Consider the following 25,990-nt stretch of genomic DNA (forward strand, 5'->3'; position numbering starts at 1 on the left):
CGCACACCACCCTCCGGGTCCTGAAGAGATCCTGCATAACGGAGACGTTAAGGCTTGAAGTCTATCAAAATCGTGTGCCTCACTCTCTGACCCCAACCGCAGGCTGCGGGTAGGGGGAATTTGCACTTTGGGAACCCTCTCCGGGAGAGAGGAGAAGGCGCTGAGTCATACCGGGCGGGTGCGTTGGATGTGGGCGGGGCTTCGGCCAGATCCCCCTCCTCTCCCCTCCTCCCGGACCGAGACCCTCTCTGACTCTCGCGAGAGCCCTACAGGCTATAAAAGTAGAGCTGCATACTTGCGTACCCTTCGTGATTCTTCTTCCTGACCTGCTTCTTGTTGTCTTGGTGTCTCAGAGCCGGTGAGTGTGTAGGCAGTGCGGCCTCGGGGAGCGGAGGGCCCCATATCCTGCTGGTTGCTTTTTACCGCTCCCCTTGGTGCGCCCCCCCAACTGGGATTGCTCTGGGGAGGTGGCCTGGTGTGGCCTGCCGCCCGAGAGTGGTCAGGCGGTTTGCGCACCTTCACGCGGACCCGAGCTGTGGGTCCCGGGTGAACCTTGACGCCAAAGTCGGCTCGAGCCTCTCCCCGGCAACCCAGGCAGAAGGCGCTGATTGGCTTGGAAGAGCAGACTGGTGGTAGTGCTTGTCGGGCTGTTCTAGAAGCTTCTAGAATGGACTGACCTCAGGTTAGGGATTAAGGCCGTATCTAGTCCTGGGCCGTTACTACCTGTGGAACTTCAGATATTAAGATTCTCTTCCTAGCCCTTATTTTTCCATTTGCGGAATGGGGTTTGTGGTAATCCCAAATGCTCTCGTTAAAGACTTTTTAATGGTGATTTCCGAAGTGCTGTGGTGGAAGTGGTGATGGGAGTGGCAGGACCCTAAGGGGTGGGGGGGTGGGGAGCGTGCTTTTCACCAGGGAGGTTCCTGGTTAGAGCTGAAGAGGCCCAGTGGGCTGGAAATCCAGCAGGCTTTCCCTGATTGGTTGGGCTTTAGTGCATGTAGGGGACACCTGGAAAAGCCTGTCTGAACGAGGCCGTTTATTTTAGGGTCACACCCTATATTTGCTCACCAAGTTGCCACGTCCCTTAGCAAGTGGGTTTTTGTTATTAAAGCAGTAGAAAGTTTGAGATGATCAGTGCTCACTCAATGTTTCTTTCGAACTTTGGCACTTGAAAATTAGCCTCTTGAGGCTTTCAGACCCATGGCATCCCAAGTCCTAAATCTTAACTCCTTAGTCTTAGTGTTGGCTCGGGTAAATCCAGTGTAACGTTGCATTTCAGCAATAAATTATTGTATTTACTGCCCCAGCATCTTTGTCCTGAGGTCATAAACTCATTTTTCATTTTTGAAAGGACTTCTAGGGCTTAAACATGACAAGCTAAAGTTTTGAAATTGAGCAGATTGGCTTTAGGGTGTGTGTCCTTGGCAGATCTACCTGGAGAATATCAAGTGTGCTTCCCACATTATGAAGATAGATGGAAGCACAGTCCAGACAAAAGGCAACATTGCCTGCTTTGGGGAGTCAGGCATTCTGGCATTGTGCATTGTCCCCACTCTGCTTCTGCATAATGAAAATACAGAGGAAATTGCCATTGTACAAATAACAGTTCAGAAAAAGTAGTAGAGATTACTTCAATTTGCAACAAAATTGCTGTTTTTATTTGTTTATTTATTTTTAGAGAGAAGGGGGGAGGGAGGGAGGGAGGGAGGGAAACATTAGTGTGAGAGAGAGATGGGATCAGTTGCTTCTGTATGTGCCCTGATCTGGGACAGAACTCGAAACCCAGGTAATGGAACTAGAGAGACCTTACATTCTATGGAATTAGGCCCAACCAACTAAGCCTTACAGGTCAGCGCTATAAAGAAATTGCTGTTTTTTAGCCCTGGCTGGTGTGGGTCAGTGGCTTGAGCACAGGCCTGCGAACCACATGATCGCGGTTCGATTCCCAGTCGGGGCACACGCCTGGGTTGCAGGCCACTTCCCAGCAGGGGACTCATGAGAGGCAACCATACATTGATATTTCTTTCCTTTCCTCCTTCCCTTTTCCTCTAAAGATAAATAAATAAAATCTTTAAAAAAAAGAAATTGCTGTTTTTAATTGAAAACAAAAGCTGATATTCAGAGATATGTGATAATCTGCTTTTGTTTCAGAAGTTGGAAAACTAAGCTTATGCCTCCTCCTATTGTAATGTAAGTTAATGTATTTATTCAGGGCCACCAGACAGATCCTTTATTGTACTACAGTTAAGTCTAAGTAGAGGAAGGGTGCTGGTTATCTAGAGGAAGAAGACTTGTCTCAAATTTATTTCCTCTTTTTATCTTTTCTAGTTGATAGCAACATGTCTTCAGGAAATGCTAAAATTGGGCACCCTGCCCCCAACTTCAAAGCTACAGCTGTTATGCCAGATGGTCAGTTCAAAGATATCAGCCTCTCTGACTACAGAGGTAAGAGCAGTTACATTAGGTTCATGGAAATGCAATTATTTTGCTATTTAGGGATGGCTTGTTCAACTTTTGTATCTTTGTATGGTTGTAAAATGATTTATGTCTCCTAGGTCAAGGTGTTTCGGGTGCCAAGTGGTGATTATCAAGTTATTACAGAGGTAGTTTTTCTAGATCCAGACTGTTCTGAGGAAAGCACATGCTTCATTATGCCTGAACATAGTAGCTTAGTTATCTTCTCAATACTCCTCATTGTATTATTGGAGATAGTCTCATTATCTGTCTCATCACCTTGTAAAAGGTCTTCAGCAATTTAAAGTCTCACAGCTCATGCTTGGTTTATGAAATATGCGTCATAGGTACTGTATTATTAGAGTGTTTAGGCACATTCCCTTGACTGTTTTGCCTCCTTTCTGATATAGCTTCATGCAGACACAAGTCAGGTTCTAATAAGGCTCTCCTTTACCTCACAGTTGGGAGCAGCTGGGTCTTCTGGGATAATTAAGACTAGATTCCTTTTAATACAAACCTGAAAGTCAAGAGACAAGTATGCCTTTTTTAATGATGTATAGTAATCAGTTCTCAGAGTCAGCTTTTGGGTAGAACATGTGACTAGGCTTCCTGGCACATATACTTGTTAGAGAAGGGGAGGGAGGGAGAAAGAGGGATAGAAACATCCATGTGCGAAGGGACGCATGGATCAGTTGCCTCTTGCGTGCCCCCAACTGGGGACCTGGCCTGCAACACAAGAATGTGCCCTGACTGGGAATCAAACCAGCAACCTTTGCTTTGTGGAAGGATGCCCAATGAACTGAGCTGTGATGGCCAGGGCTCTCTGCCCTTTTTGAAGCTGCTTGTTAGGCAGTACCCTGGGGAGGTTGTTTGGAGGAATTTCTACTGGTTCTGATTTTCAAAGTGAATTTCATAGGAACAACTTTTTTTGGCTCTCAAACATTGTTGCTTCTTGGAAGTGAGTATTTGTTCCAGTAGCTCAGCCCATGAGGTGTGAGAGGCTACCTGGTCAGTTAAAGATCTACGCAGTTGGTCATCTGAGTGACTTCAGTAAAATTCCAACAAGAAATCCTGTTTTCTACCAGGATTTTTGGAATATTTGCCATATAAAATTTTTCTTTTTTTAAATTAATTGAACATACATTATTCTCTTAATTTTGATACCTACATTTTTAAACAAGATTATGTTTAGAGAGAGGAGAAGGGAGAGAGAGAGGGGGAAGCATCAGCATGTGGTTGCCTCTTGTGCACCCTCTACTAGGGACCTGGCCTGCAACCCAGGCATGTGCTCTGACTGGGAATGAACCGGCGACCTTGTGCTTCACAATCCAGCACTCACTCCACTGAGCTGTACCAGCCAGACCTGCCATATAAAATTTTTCTCAGGCTTATTAGGAACACTTTGGGGTGATTCAGGTGATCACTTAAACCTTACCCATTCCGTGACTGTGGTTCATTGCGAAAGAAGTGCAAAGGCTCTGACTTCCTCTTTTTGGTCTCTCACTGCCCTGCAGCAGAGAATCCAGCATCTCAGCTTTTATTAGGCATTGATTTTAAAGCATTGGCATTGGGCTCTCCGGTAGATAACTACATTCTTGCTCTTCTTCATCGGAGAACTTGGTGTCTGCTAATTTTAACTACCCAGAGAAGATCAAAATTAGACTGAACAGTGGTCTCTAATGGGCAGCTAATACGGAGACAGAAAAATAAAGCATCTACTGGAAGGAACTTTTTTACATGCAGTGCCTCCTGTTGCAAGAGATTCTGAAAGTAGCTGCTAGGAGGCTAAGCGACATTTGTGTTTGAGCATTTTGGTATCTAACATTTGTCTCTGGTATCAACTTAAAAAGGCCTCCTGCCCTGACCTGCATAGCTTAGTGGGTTGGGTGTCGTCATACAAACAAAAGGTTGCTGATTTGATTGCCTGTCAGGGCATGTGCCTGGCTTGCAGTCTAGGTCCTGGTTGAGGGTGTGTGAGAGGCAACTGATCCATGTTTGTCTTGCACATCAATGTTTCTCTTCCTCTATTTTTTCCTTCTTTCCATTCTAGAAATAAATAAAAGTCTTTTTTTAAAAGTCCCCCTTTTCTATGGGAAAATGTCTTTAGTTTTCTGTTCTTTATAAAGCAAGGATGTCTGTTTCAAAGGCTAATTTGGGGCTTTTGTTTTTTTCTAGGAAAATATGTGGTATTTTTCTTTTACCCTCTTGACTTCACCTTTGTGTGCCCCACTGAGATCATTGCTTTCAGTGATAGGGTGGAAGAATTTAAGAAACTCAACTGCCAAGTGATTGGTGCTTCTGTGGATTCTCACTTCTGCCACCTGGCATGGTAAAGCTATTGGTCCATTTGGCATGTGGACTTTTTAATTAAGCAGGAACTGGGACATGGAGGCTTTGGCAATAATGTTTCTCTAGTATTGGCTTCTGGCATCTCATGGAAGGAGGGTAAAGGCTCTGACTTCCTCTTTTCGCTTTATTACCTGGCAGCAGAGGAGAAGCAGCTTGGGTTGCATCTGAGTATACCCAAGTTTGACATTTTGGGGGGAGGTCAGGAATGTTAGAAGGGGGGTGTGTAAGTAGAATTAATGTATTTGCTATATAAGAGTTTGAATGAATGTGCGTGCCTTTTCCTGTAGGGTCAACACACCCAGGAAACAAGGAGGACTGGGATCCATGAACATTCCCTTGGTGTCAGACCCCAAGCGCACCATTGCTCAGGACTATGGAGTCTTAAAGGCTGATGAAGGCATCTCATTCAGGTATATACCTGTGGGAATAGGGGCTGACATTCATCAGGAGAGGTATGATTGGCTGAGGGCCTTCTATTTGGAGAAAGAGACCTGATCAGTACAGACTTCTTTCTCATTTTATTTTTTTTACCAGTTTTATTGAGAAATAATTAACATACAAAACTGTGTTAAGTTTAAGGTGTACAGTATGATGGTCTCATTTCATTCTTTATGTAGGGGCATCTTCACTAAGGTCAAGGCCTATGCAAGTCTGAGAGACTAGCCCACTCTGTTGCTTCTGTATTCTAACAAACCAGTTTTTAAACCTGTACTGCCCTTTCTCAAACCTTCAATCTCTTCTTCCCAGGGGCCTCTTTATCATTGATGAAAAAGGTATCCTTCGCCAGATCACCGTAAACGACCTTCCTGTTGGCCGATCTGTGGATGAGACTCTGAGACTAGTTCAGGCTTTCCAGTTCACTGACAAACATGGGGAAGGTAATTCAGTCCACCTGGCGACCAGACAGAATGGTGGTAGAGTGGGAAAAGTGTAGGGACAAAGTCTACCAAACAAAAAGGAGGGTGATTCTGTCCCTTCAAGAAATTGAAGTCTCTGAATTATAGTGGGTTGTGGGGGCAGGGTAATTAAAAAGCTTGGGGAGGAGATTATAAAGGCTGTGTATTATTCCACCTGTACATTTCCAGCTCTTTCCCTGCTCATTTAGAATTATTCACTGCTCCACATTTAACTTACTATAAAGGAATGTAGGAACATCTCATAGGTGTATAAGGGTGAAACGAAAGGTTGAGAACCACATTTAGAGTTAAAGTTTGCCATTCTTTAAGTGTTACTGGGAGAAGAGTTAATCTCTCTAATCCATATTTGTTTTTATTGGGGTTTTAAAAAGTAAAAGTAATATATGTCTAGCTTTGAAATTTGGAAAATAAAATAGAACTACTACTACAACTTACCCAAAGACAATAAGCAGATACAGCTAACACATTTCTATTTTTTTTAAAGATTTTATTTATCTTGTGGTTCACAGGCCCCACACTCAATCCAGGGCCAGATTTTATTTATTTTTAGAGAGGGGGGAAGGGGGGAGAAAGAGAAGGAAGGAAACATTAGCCTGCAGCCCAGTCGTGCACCCTGACTGGGAATCGAACCTGTGACCTTTTACTTTTCAGGCCAGTGTTCTATCCACTGAGCCATACCAGCCAGGGCTATTTTTTAAAAATATATTTGAGGAGAGTTACAGCTAGAAGGTTTCAAATGAAACATCAAGGTTCTTCACTTAGAAATTTCAGGATCAAAGATAATGTGTGTGTGAGTCTGACCTTGTAAAGTCTAAACAAAACTGAGCAGATTCCACTTACGAATTTTATTTTATTATCTTTTAAAGATTTTACTTACTTATTTTTGGAGAGATGGGAAGGGAGGGACAGAGAGGGAGAGAAACTTTGATGTGTGTGAAAGATACATACAATAGTTGCCTTTCACAGCCCCTAACCAGATACCTTCCCCACAACCCAGGCATGTGCTCTGACTGGGAATTGAACCAGTGACCCATTGGTTCTCAGGTCGGCGCCCAATCCACTGAGCCACGCCACGGCAAGGTTTTTATTTTTCAAAGATTTGTTTATTTAGCTTTAGAGAGAGGGGAGGGACAGAAACATCCATATGTGAGAGAGACATCAGTTGGCTGCCTCTCACACACCCCAACTGGGGACCTGGCAGGACCTGGCCTGAAACCCAGGCATGTGCCCTGGCTGGGAATCAAACCTATGACCTTTTGGTTCGCAGGCTGGTGCTCAGTCCACTGAGCCACACCAGCCTAGGGGTCAATTTAAGGTTTTTAGTTTAGCATTTGCTAAGAGTATATAGGCCCTTACTGCTCCAGCACTAGTACTTCTCTACATAAAACATTTAAAAAAAATTGATTTTCAGAGAGAAACCCTGATTGATTGTTCCACTTATTTATGCATTCACTGGTTGGTTCTTTGTGTTCCCTGACCAAGGATCAAACCTGCAACCTTGACATATGGGGACAGTGCTCTAACCAAATGAACTACCTGGCCAGGGTCTCTCCTTAAACATTCTGATTGCCAATACTGAACTGCTTGACCCCAGCTTGTGAATTTGTAAGGCTATAGCTTTTTTACTCCTTTTTTCATCCCCTAGTGGTGGTGTTATGAGACAACCTTATCCCAACTAGTAGTTTTAAAGACTCAGTTCCTGTGGCTATAGGTGCTAGGTATGTGGGGGTAGGGGACCATGAACCCTACCCCCCCAACTTAATGTAATTGAGAACAGGATAGTTGTGATTAAGTGCAACAGGGTCAGATTAAGTGCACACTGTGGACCTGCACAAATTTCTTGTATTACTATATTTTCTCTAGAAATTAAGTGCTTTAAACTAGCTTCCCAAAGCTCTTTGAATTCTTGATACTGTGATTCAAAGAAGATGGGATTTTTTTTCTTTTTTAAATATTTTATTGATTATACCATTACAGTTCTCTGTTTTTTTTTAAAGATTTTATTTATTTATTTTTAGAGGGGAAAGGAAGGAGAGAGAAATATCAATGTGTGGTTGCCTCTGGTGTGCCCCTGCCGGGAACTGGCCTGCAACCCAGGCATGTGCCCTGACTGGAAATCGAACTGCAATCGTGTGGTTCACAGGCTCGTGCTCAATCCACTGAGCTACACCAGCCAGGGCTTGATTATACCATTACAGTTCTATTCCCCCCTTCATTCCCCTCCCCCACCACTCCCCTGCTTTAGTTTATGACCACGTGTCTCAAGTTCTTTAGATTCTATATTTCCCCTACTATTCTTGCCCTCCTCCCTTTCTATTTTCTACCTACTGTCTATGCTATTTTCTGTACCTTAAAGAAGATGGAATTTGTTAGTCTGGATTAGTGGTTATCTGTTTGGGGGACCCAAAAATGAAACTTGGCTAGAGTGGGAGACAAGGATCAATAGGGATCAGCCCTGGCTGGGGTAGCTCAGTGGATTGAGTGTGGGCCTGTGAACCAGAAGATCATGGTTCAATTCCCAGTCAGGGCATATGGCTGGATTGCAGGCCACTTCCAGCAGGGGACCCACGAGAGGCAACCATACATTGATATTCTCTCTCTCTGTCCTTCCCTTCCTCTCTAAAGATAAATAAATAAAATCTTCAAAAAAAAAAATAGGGATCAATGAGCACTGATACCAGAAGGCATCTTTTGCAAAAGCCTGTGTGGGACTAGACTGAGGGAGCAGAAGGCTGCTGAGACTGCCCCCTAGTGGGGGATGAGCACAGACAGGAGGAGTGGCAAAACTGGCCCTTCACTGGATTTTCTGAAAGGACCTTGCTCTTGGGCTAGGCTTCTGAACCCAAGTGTTCATGACTGAAGCTTGCTTCTTCAGGTTCTGTTGGTCTCTGCTGCTTCCCATCCCACTAGAACAGACACAGCTTTCTGTGTGCAGCCTTTTATGGCTTATGGTAGTTAACATTTGAGAGGCTATGAATCCTAAGCACTTTTATGAAGTATATTACATGTGTTATTTTTTTATTTTTTAAAACATTTTATTTATCTTTAGAGGGGAAGGGAAGGAGAGAAGGAGAGAAATATCAATGTATGGTTGCCTCTCATCCGTCCCCTGCTGGGAACTGGCCTGCAACCCAGGCATGTGCTCTGACCGGGAATTGAACCATGGTTGTTTGGTTTACAGGCCTGCTTTCAATCCGCTGAGCTACACCAGCCAGGGCTGTTGCTTAATTTTTTTAAATTTCAGCCCTGGCCAGTTGGTTCATTTGGTTGGGGCATCATCCCGTACACCAAAAGGTTGTAGGTTCGATCCTGTCAGGGTGCATACAGGAGGCAGGTGATTGATGTTTCTCTCCTTTCCTCGCTCTCCAAAGAACATAACAAAATAAAAACGTATCCTCAGCCTTGGCTGGTGTAGCTCAGTGGATTGAGCGCGGGCCTTCGAACCAGAGAATCATGGTTTGATTCCCAGTCAGGGCACATTGCCTGGGTTGCAGGCCAGTTCCCGGCAGGGGACACACCAGAGGCAACCATACATTGATATTTCTTTCCCTCTCTCTTTCCCTTCCCCTCTAAAGATAAGTAAATAAAATCTTTAAAAAAACAAAAAAAACGTATCCTCGGGTGAGTTAAAAAAAACTAAATTTCAGGTGCTGAATCAATAAATTATATGTAAAAGGGCTATGGTGAAGATTAAATGGCATGTTGTTAGCCTTGCACTAAAAGGCTGAATGATCTAGACTAGTAGGTTAAGTTTCCTGTTACTTGAGTGATTTATGCTCTTTAGGGCTCAGATTTGGTTTTGAGGTATCCATTTGTCCATGGGAGGAGAGTGGAGGGTGGAGCTTACCACTGAGCAAATTATTAATTAGTGTTAATGTTCTCTTACAGTGTGCCCAGCTGGCTGGAAACCTGGCAGTGATACCATCAAGCCTGATGTCCAGAAGAGCAAGGAATATTTCTCTAAGCAGAAGTGAGCAGTGGGCCATTATAGGGTCATGGCGGCAGTACACAGCCATGAGAACAAAACCTCTCTTTTACTATTGTCATGCTTAAAACACAAGATCTTAGATTTAGGCCAGATGTGATCCTGGATAAAACAGGCCTTTCCTGCAGGGTTTGGGGAGGCCAGCCTTTTCTTTTTCTAGAGGAAATGACCTGAACTTATGAAACAGGCCAACTGACGTGCAGTAGTGGGGCATCACCATTTTTTGTGTAGTTTTTATTAAACTTCAACTGATACCTTGTTGTTTGTTTATTTTAGAGGGCATTAGCTTTTGACTTACAGGGGAAAGTGAGAAGTGAGAGTTGCTTCAGAATCAGAAAATTACAGAGGGGGAATGGAACTAAACCAGGATATTAACGTTTTCTTCTACTATATTTGGGAAAAGAGCAAGACCTGCTGTGGTGTTGGCCAGAGTCCTTCAGTTTATTTTATAGGCTGCATTGTAGGTTACCCTTTCAGTGATGTTGATTTCTTGGGCATTTACCCTTTACACTATTGGGAAAGCTGCATGAGAACCTGGAGCTTGGCTTTGTCTGATAAAAGCCTGTTACTGGTGCTATAAAAGAACAGAATTAGAGGCTCTGTACCTTTGGAACTGAAAGGGGGAGAAGACCTAGCACCTGGGCTGGTGTTTGTAGGGTAGGAAGGACATTTGGTATCAAAAGCAAAGTTGAACACTTGTCACTTTCCCTGGGTTCTAGCCTTGCTTTGAGGGTAGCCTTTTTTTTGGCCTCATGTCATTGTTCTGAGAGAGAGAGGTGAGGGTTGGGACAACTCCTGGGGCCTTGTGGTTAGGGCAGATTGAGAATGGAGAATATTTCAGTGTATGCTAATGATGGTCTTACAGACACTCGACTTTATCAGCTACCCTCAGCCTATTGATGTCTTCAGTATTCTAAATGGTGAACAGCAATACAGGATTCCCAGGGCCTTCAATAACATGACACACTGCATACTATTATGATAAGCATTCTTTCTGAAATTCATTACAGTCCTGGCCAACTTGGCTCAGTTGGTTTTAGTGTCATCCCAGAACTGAAAAATTGCTGGTTTGATTCTGGGTCAGTGCACATGCCCTGGTTGCAGACAGTCCCCAGTTGGGGTGAGTGCAGGAGACAGCTAGTCTAGTCAGTGTTTCTCTTCATGTCCAATATTTCTCCCCCTTCCTCTCAAATGAGAATAAAATAAACATTTAAAAAACCCCTCAGTCCCTAAAACAACACACTTTTTAAAGGTTTTTATATTTGGAGGGGAAAGGAGGGAGAAAGAGAACACAGAATTGTTGCCTCCCCCAAACTGGGGGCCCAGTCTATATAACCCAGGTATGTGTCCTGACTGGGAATCGAACCAACAATCTTTTGGTTCTCAGGCTGGCACTCAATCCACTAAGCCACACCAGCCAGAGCCAGAGCCATTTCTTTGTATCATTACTTTGAGGATTATTGTCCCTAAACTATCATGTAGCATCTTGGAGCACTGGAGAGCATACACATGCCAAAACAGGCGGGAATTCTGGATCTGCCTTCCCCCCCTCCCCCTATTGAAATAAATAGTTGCCTTGGTCTTAGATCTTTGTCTTGACAAAATGTCTCTCAGCCATGTTATCTTCATTGAAGATCTCTTATAACTTATCAAAAGTAATCATCTTTTACCTAAAATAAAATCTATACCTTGCCTAAAGTCCTAGCAAGTACCACTAGTGTAAATAGGGATCCCACAGGGAGTGGGTGAGGGGAGAGGATATCAAGGACCAGGAGTTGTAGGTGGTGAGGTCCTGAGGCTGAGCCACCCTTGGGTTCTGGGATTCTGAGGCTTGCTGGGTATGAGTGTGGTCAAGAGAAGGTCTGGGGATGAAGAGCTAGGCTGCTCTGAGGGTTGGGCTAAGCCCAACAATGCCAAGCGTTGGGCGGGTGGTGTGGAAAAGTAGGCCTTCTGCTCTTCTGAGTAGCGCTCCTGAGGTGTCACAGCATCCCTGTATGCCCAGTCACGCCAATGAAAATTGAAGCCTTCAAGCAGGGCAATTCGGTCAGCTCTTGCTGGTACACAGTCGAGTGGTTTAGTGGGTGGCAGATCTGGCACCTCTACTCCTGGCAGCAGCACTACCCCTCGAATGGCAAACCAGCCCCCAAATTGGGGATGTATGCACACACCTGATATATGCTGGGGAGAGGGTAAAGAAAAGTAAGGTCATGGATGTCACCTTAGCACCAAATTCAATTACCATCAGTGCAACTAAGCTTATTCATTTCTTACTCAGCGGACAGTGACTCCACATGTGAACCTGTAAGTGGGCAACCTTTTCACGAACTCACTCTGGCCATGAGGAGGGGTTTTGGAAGCTAACTGTCAATCAACTTCAAAGTCTCAGCACCGATCTAATCACTGCTCTGCCCCCTCCATTCTGTAATAGGGTTTTACAGACCAGGTTCTCTGACCTGATGTCCCAAGGTGGGACTCCCAGAAAGCACATGGGGCTGGATCTCAGGATTGTGTCTACAAATTCTTTTTCCCATGGGAGGTGGAGGAACCTCAGACCTGGTATCTTGATAGGCCTTTACCATTTTCTGTCTTTAGTCATTCATACTTGACCTCTGACCTGGGTTCCCCAGGGGTCAGCCTCTACATCCTGTCGTTGGTAGTAGTAAGCAGCTCCTGCCACATGGGCTGCTGTCTGGGCCAGAATCTTGGGGCGCCGATTAGGGTGTACCTCGTAGTCAGCGATGACTTCCATCTGCAGTTCTGGGAGGCTCTGGGATAGAGGATAAGATGGAGGCTCCTTTCAGCATGAGAGGAATCATGATATGTTCTAGGGAGCCCTAATTTGTGTTAACATGGTCCAGTCCTCAGAAGTCATGTTTGAAGGGAAAACATAACCTTAAATGTGGGGGAGGGGCTCCAGTGTGAAGAAAATGATATTCTGTCCAGGAGGCCCATGTTTGAAGGTCTTGCTCAGAAACCTTTATAAGGGGTGACTTGCCTCTGCCCTCCACAGTCCCAGTGTAATTTTATGTATGGAAATGTATCCCTGGCTGGTGTAGCTCTGTGGATTGAGTGTGGGCCTGCGAACCAAAGGATCCTGGTTTGATTCCCAGTCAGGGCACATGCCTGGGTTGCAGGCTGTTCCCCAGCAGGGGATGCATGAGAGGCAACCATACATTGATATTTCTCTCCCTTCCCTTCCCCTCTAAAGAGAAATAAAATCTTTAAAAAGAAAAGGTCTCATATGAAATGTTAAAGGGACTTATCTAAGAAAAAGAAGATAAAAAATATGAACAGTGAAAGGACAGCAAACTCACAGTTACCAACAACCACACCTAAAACAAAAGCAAACCAAGAGGACAGCTAGATGAGGAGCAGAACCATAGAAATGAAGAACACATGGAGGGTTAGCAACAGGGGAGTGGGAGGAGGAGAAGTGGGGAGAAGATACAGAAAATAAGTAGCATAGATGGTAGGTAAAAAATGGGGGGGGCAAGAATAGTAGGGGAAATACAGAATCTAAAGAAGTTGAGACACGTGGTCATAAACTAAAGGGGAGGAAGGGTGGGAGAAGGGGTGTGCAGGGTGGAGGGGAATGAAGGGGGGAATAGAACAACTGTAATGGTATAATCAGTAAAATATATATTAAAAAAACATTTAAAAGAAGGTTCTCTCCTTATCTTTAAAAACAAACAAACATGTATCTGTTGAGTGTGAGGTGGGGAAAAAGTGTTTCATCCTCAAAAGGCCTCAAAGGCAGCATGAAACTTCCAGGATAGGGTAAAGATAGGTGAGAGAAGCCTGGGGCATGTTGGGCTTATTTCTATTTCATTTGGAGGTCAAGGGAAGTCTGGTCTGAAGTTCATAGAGTCACCCATCAGCATAGGGTGAGTAAGGATGATTTCAGACCTGGGGGGCTGCTAGAGGAAGGTGGCTGAACCTGGATTGAGCAGGTAGAACAGGGACAGATCGCAGTAATGTCGAGGTTCACTTTGCCACACCAGCCAGAGCCAGAGACATTTCTTTGTATCATTACTTTGAGGATTATTGCCCTTTAGGATATCATCCTAAAGGTCTAGATACTGCACTGAGCTTGGAGGGGCTTGAAGCAATTGCACACTGGGGAAGCTGGAGGAGGATATGAATGTTACTCACTGCTCTAACACGGTCCAGATGGTAGGCCACACACTGGTCCACGGGGTCAGTCAGTGATTGGAGGTGGCAGCTCTGCAGGAAGGGCTTGAGGGCCCGGTCAAACATGGCAGGTGTGCTGAGTACCAGGAAGGCCAGGGTAGGTCCTGGCAGGTGTAGGTGGAAGGCCGGAGGTAGGAGTGCATTGTACCATGCCACCTGGAACAGGAAATTCATGCCTTAACCTAGCATTTAAGGCTTCATATATTTTGCCCCAGCCTCCAGCTCATTCACTGAATCATTGAATTTCTATTGATGATCTGTGATGTGTGTTTATGGAGGACTTGCTGAATTGGACAGGACATTTAGAATACAGAGGCAGAGAATTTTTGAACAACTAGGAACAAGAAGAAATTGATTGTACTGTGATTGGTGCAATGATAGGGCCAGGTGAAGGTCCTCTGAAATCAGAAGTCTTCTTGGAAGCTGAGACTTTAAGGCTGGGAGGCAAGCTGACAGGTTGATATGGGGAGGAAGAATCTGTTGTGTATTCTAAATGGAGGTGACAGCATAAACAAAGGCAAAAAGTACAGAACATATTTGGAGAATAGCAAATTGTCTACTTTGATAGAAATAGAGGGTTTGTAGAGAGAAGCAGAGGGAGAGAAAGGCTGGAGAGATCAGTAGGAAAGATTGGCTTTGAATACCAACTTAAGGAATATAGGTCTAATTTGGTAATAACACAGGGCCATTGAAGATTTAAGAAGCAAACTGACGTGATCAATTTTGAGAAAGATTAATCTGGCTGCAGAATTGAGGACGGATTGGAGGCAAAATGACAGCAAGGAGGCTACTGCAGTAAATCCAAATGAGAAATGGCCTGGACCAGAGCATAGATGTGTTGGATGGAAGGGCATTAATTTGAGAAATTTGGAGACAGATTCCTAAAGGTCCTTGTGTCTGATTGGATGTGGGGTTGAGAAAAGTAGGAGCCTAGAATGACTGGCAGGTCTTCAGTACAACAGCTCCAACTACCCAAGTCCACCTGACCCACCAGATATCATCCTTACTGTCCCCCCATACCTGTTACCTACCACCTCCATGCCTATACTCAAAATTTTCCAGATATTTGGGATGTACATAACCCTTCTTCCTTGTAATCTGTTTTCATGTAAAGCTCAACTCTATTTTTTTTGGAAAATGCTCTCTCAAACTAGACCCAAGTTACTCCTCCATCTACATACATTCTCTGCTATGGGAATGTATGTAGATGGTACATACATACCAGCACTGCTATGGGCCACCCAGTGGAAGGGGTGAGAGTAGCCTGTCTCTTAAACGTTAGGCAAAGGGCTCAAGCTACACAGCTCAGTGCAGGAGGCACTGGAAGGAATGGAGGAAATGGACTTATGTAAACAAGGGAAAGTTGTGGAGCCGGACTTTTGTGCACTTTGGGTAGAGTTAATATACCCCGCCCAGTGACAGTGACTGGCAAAATCGTGAACTATGCTTCTGCTGCTGGATGGAACAAAGCAGCCAGTTGGTTTGCTTGTTCAACAACAGGAATGTCCTTCCCTCCTCAAATGACCTAAACCCTAGCCATGCAAACGTTCCACGCCTTGCTCTCTCCTAACTCCTTCAGGAAACTTTCAAAGTGACTTTGGCCCCAAGGGTGCCTTTCTTCCCGTTAATTCTGTAAGTGACAGAGTCACACGGTCACTGGATCATATGGTGTCTCCCACTCACCAATCTGGCACTGTCTGGGTGTAAAAGAACAACCATGCAACTGCTCCTACTTACCCGAGCCCCTTTGACACAGTCCTGGTAAATCGGATGGACAAAGGACCAGAGGAGCTCGGGAAGGATCAGAAGGCTTACCGGCCTCACGCCACTATCACCACTTCTAACATTAATACACCTCACCCTAGCATCGCAGGAGACAAAAACCAACCTGGAAGGGGTAAACCTCGAAGCCAAAAGGGCACAACGTGTCCTCAATTTTCTGCTTCAGGTCCGTGACTTGAGGTTCCATACTGAACGCTACGCGCCGAGCCTGCTGGGCAATGAAGTCTCGAGACAGCCTGAGTTGTTAACTTTTAGGGGAGCTTGGACTTCATTTCCCAAAAAATGTGGGATGCGTAGCGGGACTCTGCGCAATGCATACTGGGATATGTAGTTCATTTGGTCCTTAGAAACAACCATTGTAGAACCAGAAAGACTCGGTTTCCTAGCAAGCTTCACGGTAGGGGTGTGAATGCACATATTGCCTCCAGGGAAACGTAGTTCTGTAGCCAGCTTTAAGCATTGTCTACGTGAGAAGGGAACTCCATTTCCCAGGTCGGGCTGCGGGAACTGGTCGAAAGTCGGCCTTTCCTTATCTACTGGAGGCTTTGAACCCAGAGGCGGCAGTAGCAGTTGGCGTTGGTTCGGTGTGATGGCGACAGTATCCTGTGTCTGAGGAGGTCTCGATCAAGATTCGGCACCTTCAAGTCCCTCCTGATGTGCCCACATCAGGGTATCCCGTTTTCCGCAGCCCCGTCCCCCCCCCCCCCCCGTTTCCCAAGAACGCCTCTCCCCTGTCTAGTCCCAGGGGCGCAGTTTTAGTCTGATATTGCATCCTTATCCTTAGTATTCCCTATTTCAATCTGACATTGTGGCCTTTCCTGTGCTGTGCGTCGGTTATTCCGTAATGGGAGACTAAGGGCACAAGACACCAGGGAGACAGACCCCTGCTGCAAGCTATGAGTAAGAGTCTGAGCTGGTCCGAGCAGCTGGACGCGCTTCTCAGTGCTACTGACGGAAATGTGGCCAGGATTAAGGTAAGGGGAAGTGAGGACCCCGGTTTGGGAATGTGGGATAAAGGACTCAGATTTCATTGAACATGCACTTGATTATTATTATTATTATTTTTTGTAGCAGCGGTTGTATCCCCTTGGCGTCTCTGCTACAGGTAGGTATTGCCCCCCTTTTCTATCCCCTTTCAGGATCTCTTTTCCCCTTTCAGGAAGATTTCTTTCAGGGTCTTCCTTTTCCACCACCTGTACCATCCACTCTTCCTTTCAAGTGTCCAACTATTTCCTTTCTTGAACAAAGATCTGTACCCCCTCCTTCCACCCCCAAATCTTCTTTCCTCAGCAGGAGACCTGACTGGAACCTGGATTTCTCCTCATCACTTGCCTCCCCGATCAGAATCCCAAGCTCAACAGCCTTGGGCTCTAGAGACTCCTATTGTGCCAGAGAGGCTGAGTTGGGCTGGGGCCCATAGCAAATCTCTCAGGGATGAAGTTACTATTCTCAGATCCCAGCTTCGATCCCAGGCTCAGGTGAGGCTCGAAATCCTAGGCATGTATGTATGGTGTTGAGTGAGACGAGGATACCATGGGTTGGGGAAGCCCCTTACCCAGTAGCTCATGTGGTTTTCTGTCTGGGTAGGTGACTGAGGCACTAAGGCAAGCTGTGCAGGGCCTGCTGGAAGAGCAAGAGCAGCAGAAGTACCAAATTTGTGCCCTGGAAGGTATCTGGCCAGTTTATTTCTTCATACACAAAGCCTTATACATATGCAAACAATTTTATTGCACACCTATTGTGTGTGCATTTGCGTCTTGAATTGAAAGTGGAGTCTATAGGCTCATATGTGAAGCTCTTAGAGGGGTTGATCCCCCAACTTGTCCCATTATAGCATCACTAAAGTTGCTGCAGGGGGGCCCAGAGCGGAAGGCTCTTCTTTTGGAGCAGCGCCTGGACAGGCTGAGAAGGGAACTGCAGGGTCTTCGAATCCAGGTGCAGGAACAGGCCCAAGCCCAGATACAAGCAGGACCACAAAAATGCAGTGCTACCAGTGGCCTTCACCAAGAGCTGCAGAATGAGTAAGTGATGGGCAAGACTTCCCCTTCAGGCCTTTGAATTCCTGGTACTCTGGTAGCCTCCTCTGGGCTTGTTTATTGGCTTTAGATGGACTGCTGTCATCCTTGCAGGAGGCAACTGCTGTGGGAGGAGTCGGAGATTCTGAGGGAGGAACTGAAGTTGCTGCGGGACCAGCTGAGTAAGTAAAAGACTGGAGGAGGGTATGAGTTCAGCTGTTCCCTTTTCTGGAAAGCCTTTTTCTCCCAGTAAGTGGCCATAGCTCTAATTGCTTGAGCTACTTAGCAGTCTGGCGAACATTTTGGTCTTGTCTCCAAAGGTATGAGTCTACTCTTCCTAGTCAGCTTGGAAGCTTCCTGTTATCTGGACCAGCATGCGTATATCTCAGTTCAGCACCATACTGGGCACAAGGCAGGGAGGGGGAAGGAAAGAAGTTGGAGAACAGCTTTCTTACATTTTCTGTTATCTGCAGCCCAGCATCAGGAGCTGATGCTGAAACAGATGGCTGAGGGGCGGCAAGCTCAGGCCCGAAGCTGGAAGGTAGGACCAGGATTGGACCTATCCCATCAAATCTCCCTGTGGAGGCTCCTTCCTCTCTCTTGTGTATCCTGTTCTACAGGCAGGCCAGGATGCCCTCTCTCCCCCCTGTCTCTTTCTCTTCCCTGTGATGATTCCACCTCCATCCAAAGCTTTTCTTCCCAAGCCCTCTGTTCCAGGCCACGAGAAACTCCTTGCCCACTAAAGGTTCCATGTGTGTTGAAGAGGTCCATTATGGAGAGGTGGGGGGTGTTTCTCCTGAACAAGGAGAGGTTTGGTTCTACCTGGCACCATAATCTGGCAGATGTTGGAGCAGCTGCAGAGTGACCAGGCGAGCAAGGAGGCTGCCAGGAGAGAGGCCCGTGATGCCTGGCGGGACCAGGACCTCCCCAGGTCAGGGGGGTGTGAATACCTGTGGCAGTGGAAGGGATTTGTTTCACGAAGGCCAGGCATTGGTGTCCAAAGTTTAGCTATCCTATATATGACTTGGGCCAGCAGGGGAAGTAGGAGTATTTGGGATATAGTCCATAAGGGGAGTACTGAGCATTCTTTACTTGATATGGAGTCATTGAGGTATCTTTATGTGTTTGGAGGATAAAGAGGGAGTTCTGGCCTCAGAAAGGAGGACAGTTCTGTGCTGGAAGGGTCCCCTTGACCCACCATCACCATTTCTGCCTCTGATTTTGTTTCCCTTTCCAGGACTTCTGTCCAGGTCCTCCAGTCTAAGCTACCCCTAGCTGCCACCTTTGCCTCATCTCTTCCTTCATCTAGCTCTGAAGCCATTCGTGAAAACAGTAACAGGAGCTGGGAACTTCTAAGGAAGTTAGGTGACGGTAAGGGCAGGGAGCCTAGTTTTGGGGGAGCCTCCTGGGGGAGGCTAAATCTGAATGGTGCCCTAATGCCACCTGCATAATTGTTTGGCGCTGGGTAGAATGGAGTCTCTGCCTCTTTGTGAGTCCATCAACCTCTTTTGCTACTTATCCCAGGTCAGGCCTGTATTTCTCTCCGAATCAGACAGGTCCAGGGCCTAGTTTTGTGTATCACAGGGCTTGCTGATGTTTTTTTTTTTCTCTTTTTCCTTTCTCTCCTCTTAGACCTCCAGAAGAGCACTCTTTCTAACCTGGAACCCAGCAACTTTCAGCTCCAGACCAAGAGCATTGAGCAGGAGGACCTGTCCTTTAATGGCCCCAAGATACTCCTGAGTGACCTGTAAGGACTTGGAAGAGTAGTAAGATAAAGACTTCTTTGCTCACCTTCTCCTCCAAGGCCTTGTTTCTGGGCTCCCTGCCCCCCCCCCTCTTGATCCAGCTGGTATCTGCCCTCCCTGCTGAGGCTTGTCACTGCCTGCCCACATGCCCACCAACTGAAGTAAAATGGTTTAACTCTCCCTGATGTGTTNCCTCCCCCCCCCCCCCTTGATCCAGCTGGTATCTGCCCTCCCTGCTGAGGCTTGTCACTGCCTGCCCACATGCCCACCAACTGAAGTAAAATGGTTTAACTCTCCCTGATGTGTTTTCTGTGAATCCACATCCACATGGGATAGACTCAGCTCTATCTTTTCTTCCTGTAATGTGACTACCTCTTGCCACTGCTTTGTCTGAAATCTAAGTACCTTCTGAGTTCAAACTCTGTGCTCAGTGGAACTTGGAAGGAGGTGGTAGCTCCCATTCTGGTGGGTAGAATGATGTAGGACAAAGCTCTGGGGCAGTACTGTTGTGGGGATGCAGAAGCAGGCAAGACACTCTGGTTGGCCATGGGTGTAGGCAATAGGAGGATCTTTCTTCTTGACTCCAGCTTCTGCTCTTGAGGCTCACTCCTGCCCTTTCACACCTCCTCATCCTTAGCAGCCCAGCCTACATTTCTGTATCAGTCTACTCCCTGGTCTCTCTTCTTTCAGTGTCTTTGCCTCTAATCCAGTGGCTTTCAGAATTTTTTGACTGTGACCTCCAGTAAGAAATAGGTTACGTTATAGCTTAGTAAGTACATATGTGTATATTTATTAACTGAAACATTTAATGATTTAATACCTATGCTTACTAGGAGTGATGTACTTTGGTACTTCCTATTTCATTAAAAAAATGCTTTGTGGCTACTGATTCTGATCCTTCCACCATTGGGTTGCTCTTTGGAAAATATATCTTCCTAGGTAGACTAAGAGAAGCATTACTTTCTTTTTACCTGGGCTTTGTATTCTAGACGGGATTTTTGTAGTAACAGTATCTCACTGAAGTTTCATGAGATCTCTTCCATGTCTAAGTGTAGCCAAAAGATAATGCCATTCATCAAAGTGGATGTTTATTGAGCATGATACATACCAGTTCTGGTATGTATTTGCCTTGAGCTAAGGTGTGCATTGGGCTCATTTAAAGGTCCCAGCTCTTAGCTCAGTCCAGTTGGGAGGAGGAGATGGTTAAAGCATCATAAAAGGCCGATGGCAGGAACTACTTCCTTTATGGGGTGCATTCAAGGCCCTGGCATAACAGATCATAAAGAGTGGACTTTGACACCTGAATAAGGTGATCCTTGGTTCTTACCCTTCAGCATTAGGGAGATTGCTGAGCGTGGGATGGCAGAGACCAGGCCTGGGACAAACAGAAGCTGTTTACTTGATCTTAGCCAAAAGGCTGAGAAGCGATCAAACAGCTTGTTAAAAAAAACAAACAAAAAATGCCCCCCAACACTTTCCATCAAGTCTCATGAACCATGTATATGGAAGCCCTGACTTTTATTAATTTATTTTTTAATTAAGAAATGTTTTTTAGGGAGGAAAGGAGGGAGACAGAGAGGACAAGAAACATTGATGTGAGAGAGAAACATCAATGGGTTGCCTTTGATATGTGCCTCATCTGGGGCTGAACCAGCAACCCAAGTGTGTGCCCTGACCAGGAATAATCGAACTGGCAACTTTTTGCTTTGTGAGATGATACCCAATCAACTGAACCACCTGGTCAGGGTAGGAACGCCTGACTTAAATCTTTTACTAGTCAGGTCATACATCTGTCATGGTGGCATTATTTAATTCTGCTTGCTACCAGTACTCTACTTATTCATCAACTACTTTGTATTAGAGTGTGGGAGACAGGTTTGTAAGGGTGCCAGAACTGTAACAGCAGAAACATTTAATGGCTGTGTGGAACAGTGGTATTTGAACTGTCACCAGGTGGCAGCACATGACTTGTTTCCAGAAGAATAATACAGAAAAGGCTTTGGGCCATGGGGACCAGGGTAGGGTGCTTGCTTTTCTCCCTTTAGAGAGTCTGTGAACTAACAATCTTCCTAAAACTATCCTGTTGAGGCTTTTGTGCTGCTAGGTATCTTTTTTTTTTTTTTAAGATTTAAAAAAAATATTTTATTTGTTCATTTTTAGAGAGAGGGAAAGGGAAGAAGAAAGAGTGGGAGAGAAACATTAATATGTGGTTGCCTCTCATGTGTTCCTTACTGGGGACCTGGCCTGCAACCCAGGTATGTGCCTTGACTGGGAATCGAACCAGCGACCCTTTGCTTCACAGGCCTGTGCTCAATCCACTGAGCTACACCAGCCAGGGCTAGGTATCTTTTGTATACAACATAAAAAAGAAAGGACGAATTTGGCATTGAAGCCCAAGTCACATTCTTTAGTTTAGATTTTATTTACTTTTAGAGAGAGGGGAAGGGAGGGAGGAAGAGAGGGAGTGAAATATCAGTGTGAGAGAGAAACTGCCATCAGTTGCCTCTTGTACACCCAGAAGTGGGGGCCTGGCCCACAGCCCAGGCATGTGTCCCGACTGGGAATTGGACCGGCGACCTTTCCGTTCACAGGCCACCTCTCAACTCACTGAATCACACTGGCCAGGGCTAATTCACATTCTTAAGTCCTACCACACATCCTTTGAAAACTTTATTGCTACCAGGAATGTATACCACCTATATTCTTATTCATGGGGAATATGTTCCCAGACCCCGAGTGGATGCCTGAAATTAGAGTACCAAACCCTATATATACTGTTTTTTACTATACATGAATACCTATAATAAAAAACTTTATAAACTAAGCACAGTAAGATTTTCAACTAAAAATAAAGTAGGATAATTATGACAATATGCAGTAATTAAAATTATGTGAATGTGGTCTTTCTCAAAATATTGTAATGTACTCATACTTTTTGTGAGATGATGAAATGCCTATGTGAAGAGATGAATGAGACATTAAGAGTTAGTTTACCTGAACGGAAGCAATGGCAACATGACAGTCGAAATAGCTACTAAGTGACAAACCAGCAGGTGGGTAGCATATGCAGCATGGATATGCTGGACAAAGGGTTGGTGATTCACATTCCAGGTGGGATGTAGTGGGATTACATGAGATTTCATCATGCTATACAGAATTGCTGCAATTTAAAATCATGAGTTGTTTCTGGAATTCAGACTACAATTGACCATGGGTAACTGAAAACTACAGAAAGTGAAACCGAGGATAAGGCTGGACTACTTATTCAAATCCCACTCACCTTGACAGTTGAGTCTAAATATGTAGGAAAGGTGATCTTTAACCCCAGGGAATGCTGGTGCAAGAAGGCCCATCTTCCACGGTTCCTTTGCCTGTTCTTGCCCTTCTATTTTTTTTAAGTTACTTATTTTTAGAGAGGGGAAGTGGGGAGAAAGGGGGGGAGAGAAACATCAATGTGTTGTTGCCTCTGGTGTGCCCCGCACTGTAGACCTGGCCTGCAACCCAGGCATGTACTCTGACCTGAAATCCAACCGGGGACCCTTTGGTTTGCAGGTGGCGTTCAATCCATTGAGCCACACCACCAGGGCACCTTCTAGAAGCCCTAGACCTGTTGCAATCTGCTCAGGCATAAGATTCAGTGCCTGAGGTCCAGGCGCATGAAGAAATATGTGCTTGTTGAATAGCTGAGTAGAATTTTACTCTCTGCCCAGCTCTTTCAGAATCCTGTTTTCAAGCCAGCTAAAGTGTTACTTCCTCCCAGAAGCCTTCACCAGAATTAATCTCCTAGCCTAGCTTAATTACTCCGTCAGCATTTGGTTTAACCCTACCCACTGCTGCTACTATCTCAAGTCGTTGATACAGTTACTGTTTATGTAACAGTTTTTCTCAGCCAGTATACTGAGATCCTGAAGGACACTGCATTCACAGGACTTTTCCGTAAACAGATAGTTTTACTTAACTATACCTTCACCAACCCAAAAGCCGCGCCAGTCTAATCCATTTTCTTCGGGGCTCGTCAATTACCACTAGTTTATATGTTTGGAATTTTGATTGGTCCATTTTGTGTTTACTGTCCCGCCTTTTGCGAGGCTCATGGACTTGGAGTTCTACCAGGTGTGATCCTTCAGTCCCGGTACCTTCTTTCCAACACACTGCCTCTTCAGTGTTTACCCTCACTTCCTTCCTATTGGTTTCCTTCATCCTCCAGGATTGGCGCCTAGGGCTCTTGATTGGCTTTTCTGGACGCCCATCGTGCCCACCCTCATACCACGTGGCATTCCTGACTCTAATTGGGCAATTCCACCAGTTGGTTGATTAATAATTGCCTAGTGGGAGGGCTCGAGAAGGGCGTGGCTCATCGAAGCCCCGCCCCGCCTCCCACCGGCTGGGCAGTAATTTCAGTTGCTGGCGGCAGGGGACTCCGGCGGATCTTCCATCTGCCCTCTCTGGCTCGCGGGCCAGATCGTCTTGGCCCCGCCAAACGGGCCGGGGGGAGCGGTCTGAGTGCCGGGCCATGGCAGTGCACTCCTCGTCCTCCGCTGCTGCTCGCCCCACGGAGTCGCTGGCTTCAGTGCGAAGGACCCCCACCACCTCCGCAGGCTAAGAGCCGCTGCCGCCTCGGAGCTGTGAGAGCTACTATGCTCCCTCTTTGCCGCCACTTCCCCCTCTCGCTCGCGCAGGCACCCCTCGGGCAGCTCAGTCCCGCCTCAGGTAACGCCGAGAGAGTGCGTGGGGCACAAATCCGGGGCACGGGCGCGCGGCTGCTACACCCCCTCGGCTCCGGAAAGCTCTCGTCTCTCGGCACCGACAGGACCTTTTCACTTGCCAGAGGTGCTCCTCTCGGCTGCTGGGGGACATCCCTGGACCCCTTCCCCTTCCCTTCTCACTTTCCTCAAGGTCCCGGCACAACCCCCACCCCAAACCCCTCATCTTCTCAGCCTCGGAGGCCTGCAACCCGTGAGAAGTTCCTTCAAGTCGTGGACCTGGCCCCTGACCCCTCTCAGGGACTTTCCTCACTTCAGAAACTCGGGAATCCTTCGTTTCCTCAGAGAACCGTTTCTGAGACCTCCAGCTCCACTCGGAGCTTCCTCCTCCCTCGGAGATTTGGTCTCCCGCACTTCGCTTCCCTCAAACTCACCCTTCCCTGGAACATCCACTTCTACCTGGAAGGAACGTTCCCTCGCCTCGGACACTCCTGCCTCCCTCGCCTCTCGTCCTCCCTGTGTCCTTCTTCTTCACTTCCCTCCTCTTCCCCCCTCTGCCTTTTATCCTTCGCTTTGGAGACTCTGGACTAAGCCAGTATTCAGGTTTAGCTAGAGGGAAACTCCGGTTTGTCTGATTTAAAAACCTTTCCATTTATACCGCTGGGAACACCTTGCTGAAGAATTTGGATTTTATTCTGTAGGTATGGGGAGCCATTCATTGCAGGTTTTGTAAGTAGGAGTTTGTTATGATTGATTATCTCTGATGAAAATGGGGAGGAAGAATCGAAAGTGAAGACCACGGTGTGGTGGCAGAAAGCCTAGGTAGGCAGGAAGCTAGGGTGCTGATCGGGATCAGAGGGAATGAGCTGGGGTAGTGGTAGAAAAATGAAGAGAGTGCCATGCTATTCTGTGAGGTTTCAACGTAGAGTTGACAGAATTAGGGGGAGGCTTCTGACTGGGCTGATGGGGTGGATTGGTAGTGTTAATTGAAGTGGGGGAACATAATCAATTTTGAGGGAAGACAGTTTGGTTTTAGACAAGTTCAGTTTGAGTTGTTTCCCACATATTACTGTGGGCCACTGGAAATTTTGGTCTGAAAATTGGGAGAAAGGTTAGAACTGAATATGTAAATTTGAGGGATCAGCAGAGAATACTGAAGCCTTAGTATGGATGGTAAGAGTGAAAGAGGAGAAGAAAAGGGCTGCAGACCAAAAGGAACATTATTGTTTGAAGGGTAATAGACACTGAGAAGGAGAGGTTAAAGGATTGGGAGGAGAACTAGAACAGAATGGCATTGTAATAGAAGCCAGAGGAAGAGAGAATTTCAAGGGAGGGGGTTCCCATCAGTGTCAGGTGCTCCAGAGGTCAAGTAGAATGAGGAGTAGGAAGAAACCACTGAATCTAGCAATTAGGAGATCACTTGTTTCCTTTGAAAGACACTTTAGATAGCATGGCGATGGCAATGACAGCAGTAGTCAGATCATGATGGATTGAGGAGTAAATGGGAGGCAGTGAGTAAAATTGACAAGTGTGGTTGGTGGAGGAGAGTGGATGATAGTGAAACATCTTTATTGAGGATATTTTATATGTCAGGTACTATAAAGATGTTTCGTAGATCACAACAGCCTTGTGATTTAGCAATCAGTATCCCTCTTACAGTTGAGAAGACTATAGGCAAGAATTTTTATATATATAGGGTATGACACAAATAATGCCCCTTTTTGTTACAAACTCTTATTACAAAATCATAAGCATGTAATTCTGTGACATAATATCCTAGCATACCATGTGACATTTTAGGTGAAATGTTCAAATTAAAACTATAAATTATTACAACCATATTATTACC

The 25,990-nt window shown here is 45.8% G+C and overlaps 4 protein-coding genes across 13 annotated transcripts in view; 3 read left to right on the plus strand and 1 right to left on the minus strand.

Moving 5' to 3' along the window:
* The first annotated feature begins 256 nt into the window (after window positions 1-256).
* On the plus strand, window positions 257-9,957 carry PRDX1 (peroxiredoxin 1). The gene is made up of 6 exons (XM_037039490.1): window positions 257-358; window positions 2,329-2,445; window positions 4,630-4,783; window positions 5,091-5,213; window positions 5,551-5,681; window positions 9,609-9,957. Exons 2-6 carry the CDS (start codon window positions 2,340-2,342, stop codon window positions 9,692-9,694), a joined length of 600 nt encoding a protein of 199 aa, XP_036895385.1. The 5' UTR covers window positions 257-358; window positions 2,329-2,339; the 3' UTR covers window positions 9,695-9,957.
* Window positions 9,958-10,122: 165 nt separating this feature from the next.
* MMACHC (metabolism of cobalamin associated C) lies at window positions 10,123-15,926 on the minus strand. Of its 2 annotated transcripts, none has more exons than XM_037039489.1 (4): window positions 15,785-15,926; window positions 13,860-14,052; window positions 12,431-12,474; window positions 10,123-11,883 (listed from the first exon to the last, which is right to left on the minus strand). In XM_037039489.1, exons 1-4 carry the CDS (start codon window positions 15,863-15,865, stop codon window positions 11,467-11,469), a joined length of 735 nt encoding a protein of 244 aa, XP_036895384.1. In that variant the 5' UTR covers window positions 15,866-15,926; the 3' UTR covers window positions 10,123-11,466. The 2 variants fall into 2 exon arrangements, with proteins under 2 accessions (XP_036895384.1, XP_036895383.1); XM_037039488.1 differs by having other exon boundaries at window positions 12,320-12,472; window positions 13,858-14,052.
* Window positions 15,927-16,181: 255 nt separating this feature from the next.
* On the plus strand, window positions 16,182-19,618 carry CCDC163 (CCDC163 homolog). 8 transcript variants are annotated; one of them, XM_037039499.1, is made up of 11 exons: window positions 16,182-16,348; window positions 16,463-16,652; window positions 16,750-16,783; window positions 16,969-17,156; window positions 17,266-17,347; window positions 17,513-17,699; window positions 17,808-17,875; window positions 18,167-18,234; window positions 18,536-18,624; window positions 18,931-19,064; window positions 19,326-19,618. In XM_037039499.1, the coding sequence occupies exons 2-11, from the start codon at window positions 16,575-16,577 to the stop codon at window positions 19,442-19,444; spliced, it is 1,047 nt and encodes a 348-aa protein (XP_036895394.1). In that variant the 5' UTR covers window positions 16,182-16,348; window positions 16,463-16,574; the 3' UTR covers window positions 19,445-19,618. The 8 variants fall into 8 exon arrangements, with proteins under 8 accessions (XP_036895394.1, XP_036895395.1, XP_036895393.1 ...); XM_037039500.1 differs by having other exon boundaries at window positions 16,184-16,276; XM_037039498.1 differs by lacking the exon at window positions 16,182-16,348 and having other exon boundaries at window positions 16,355-16,652.
* A 4,211-nt stretch (window positions 19,619-23,829) lies between these two features.
* Window positions 23,830-25,990, plus strand: part of TESK2 (testis associated actin remodelling kinase 2) — a 122,014-nt gene continuing 119,853 nt past the window's right edge. For both annotated transcript variants that reach the window (XM_037039532.1, XM_037039533.1), the window contains exon 1: window positions 23,830-24,148. The gene's annotated coding sequence lies outside the window, so the exon portion shown is untranslated. The remainder of the gene's footprint in view (window positions 24,149-25,990) is intronic.

This window comes from Sturnira hondurensis, unplaced genomic scaffold (assembly GCF_014824575.4).
Source record: "Sturnira hondurensis isolate 20B ecotype Veracruz unplaced genomic scaffold, ASM1482457v3 Scaffold0025376, whole genome shotgun sequence".
Taxonomy (NCBI): Eukaryota; Metazoa; Chordata; class Mammalia; order Chiroptera; family Phyllostomidae; genus Sturnira; species Sturnira hondurensis.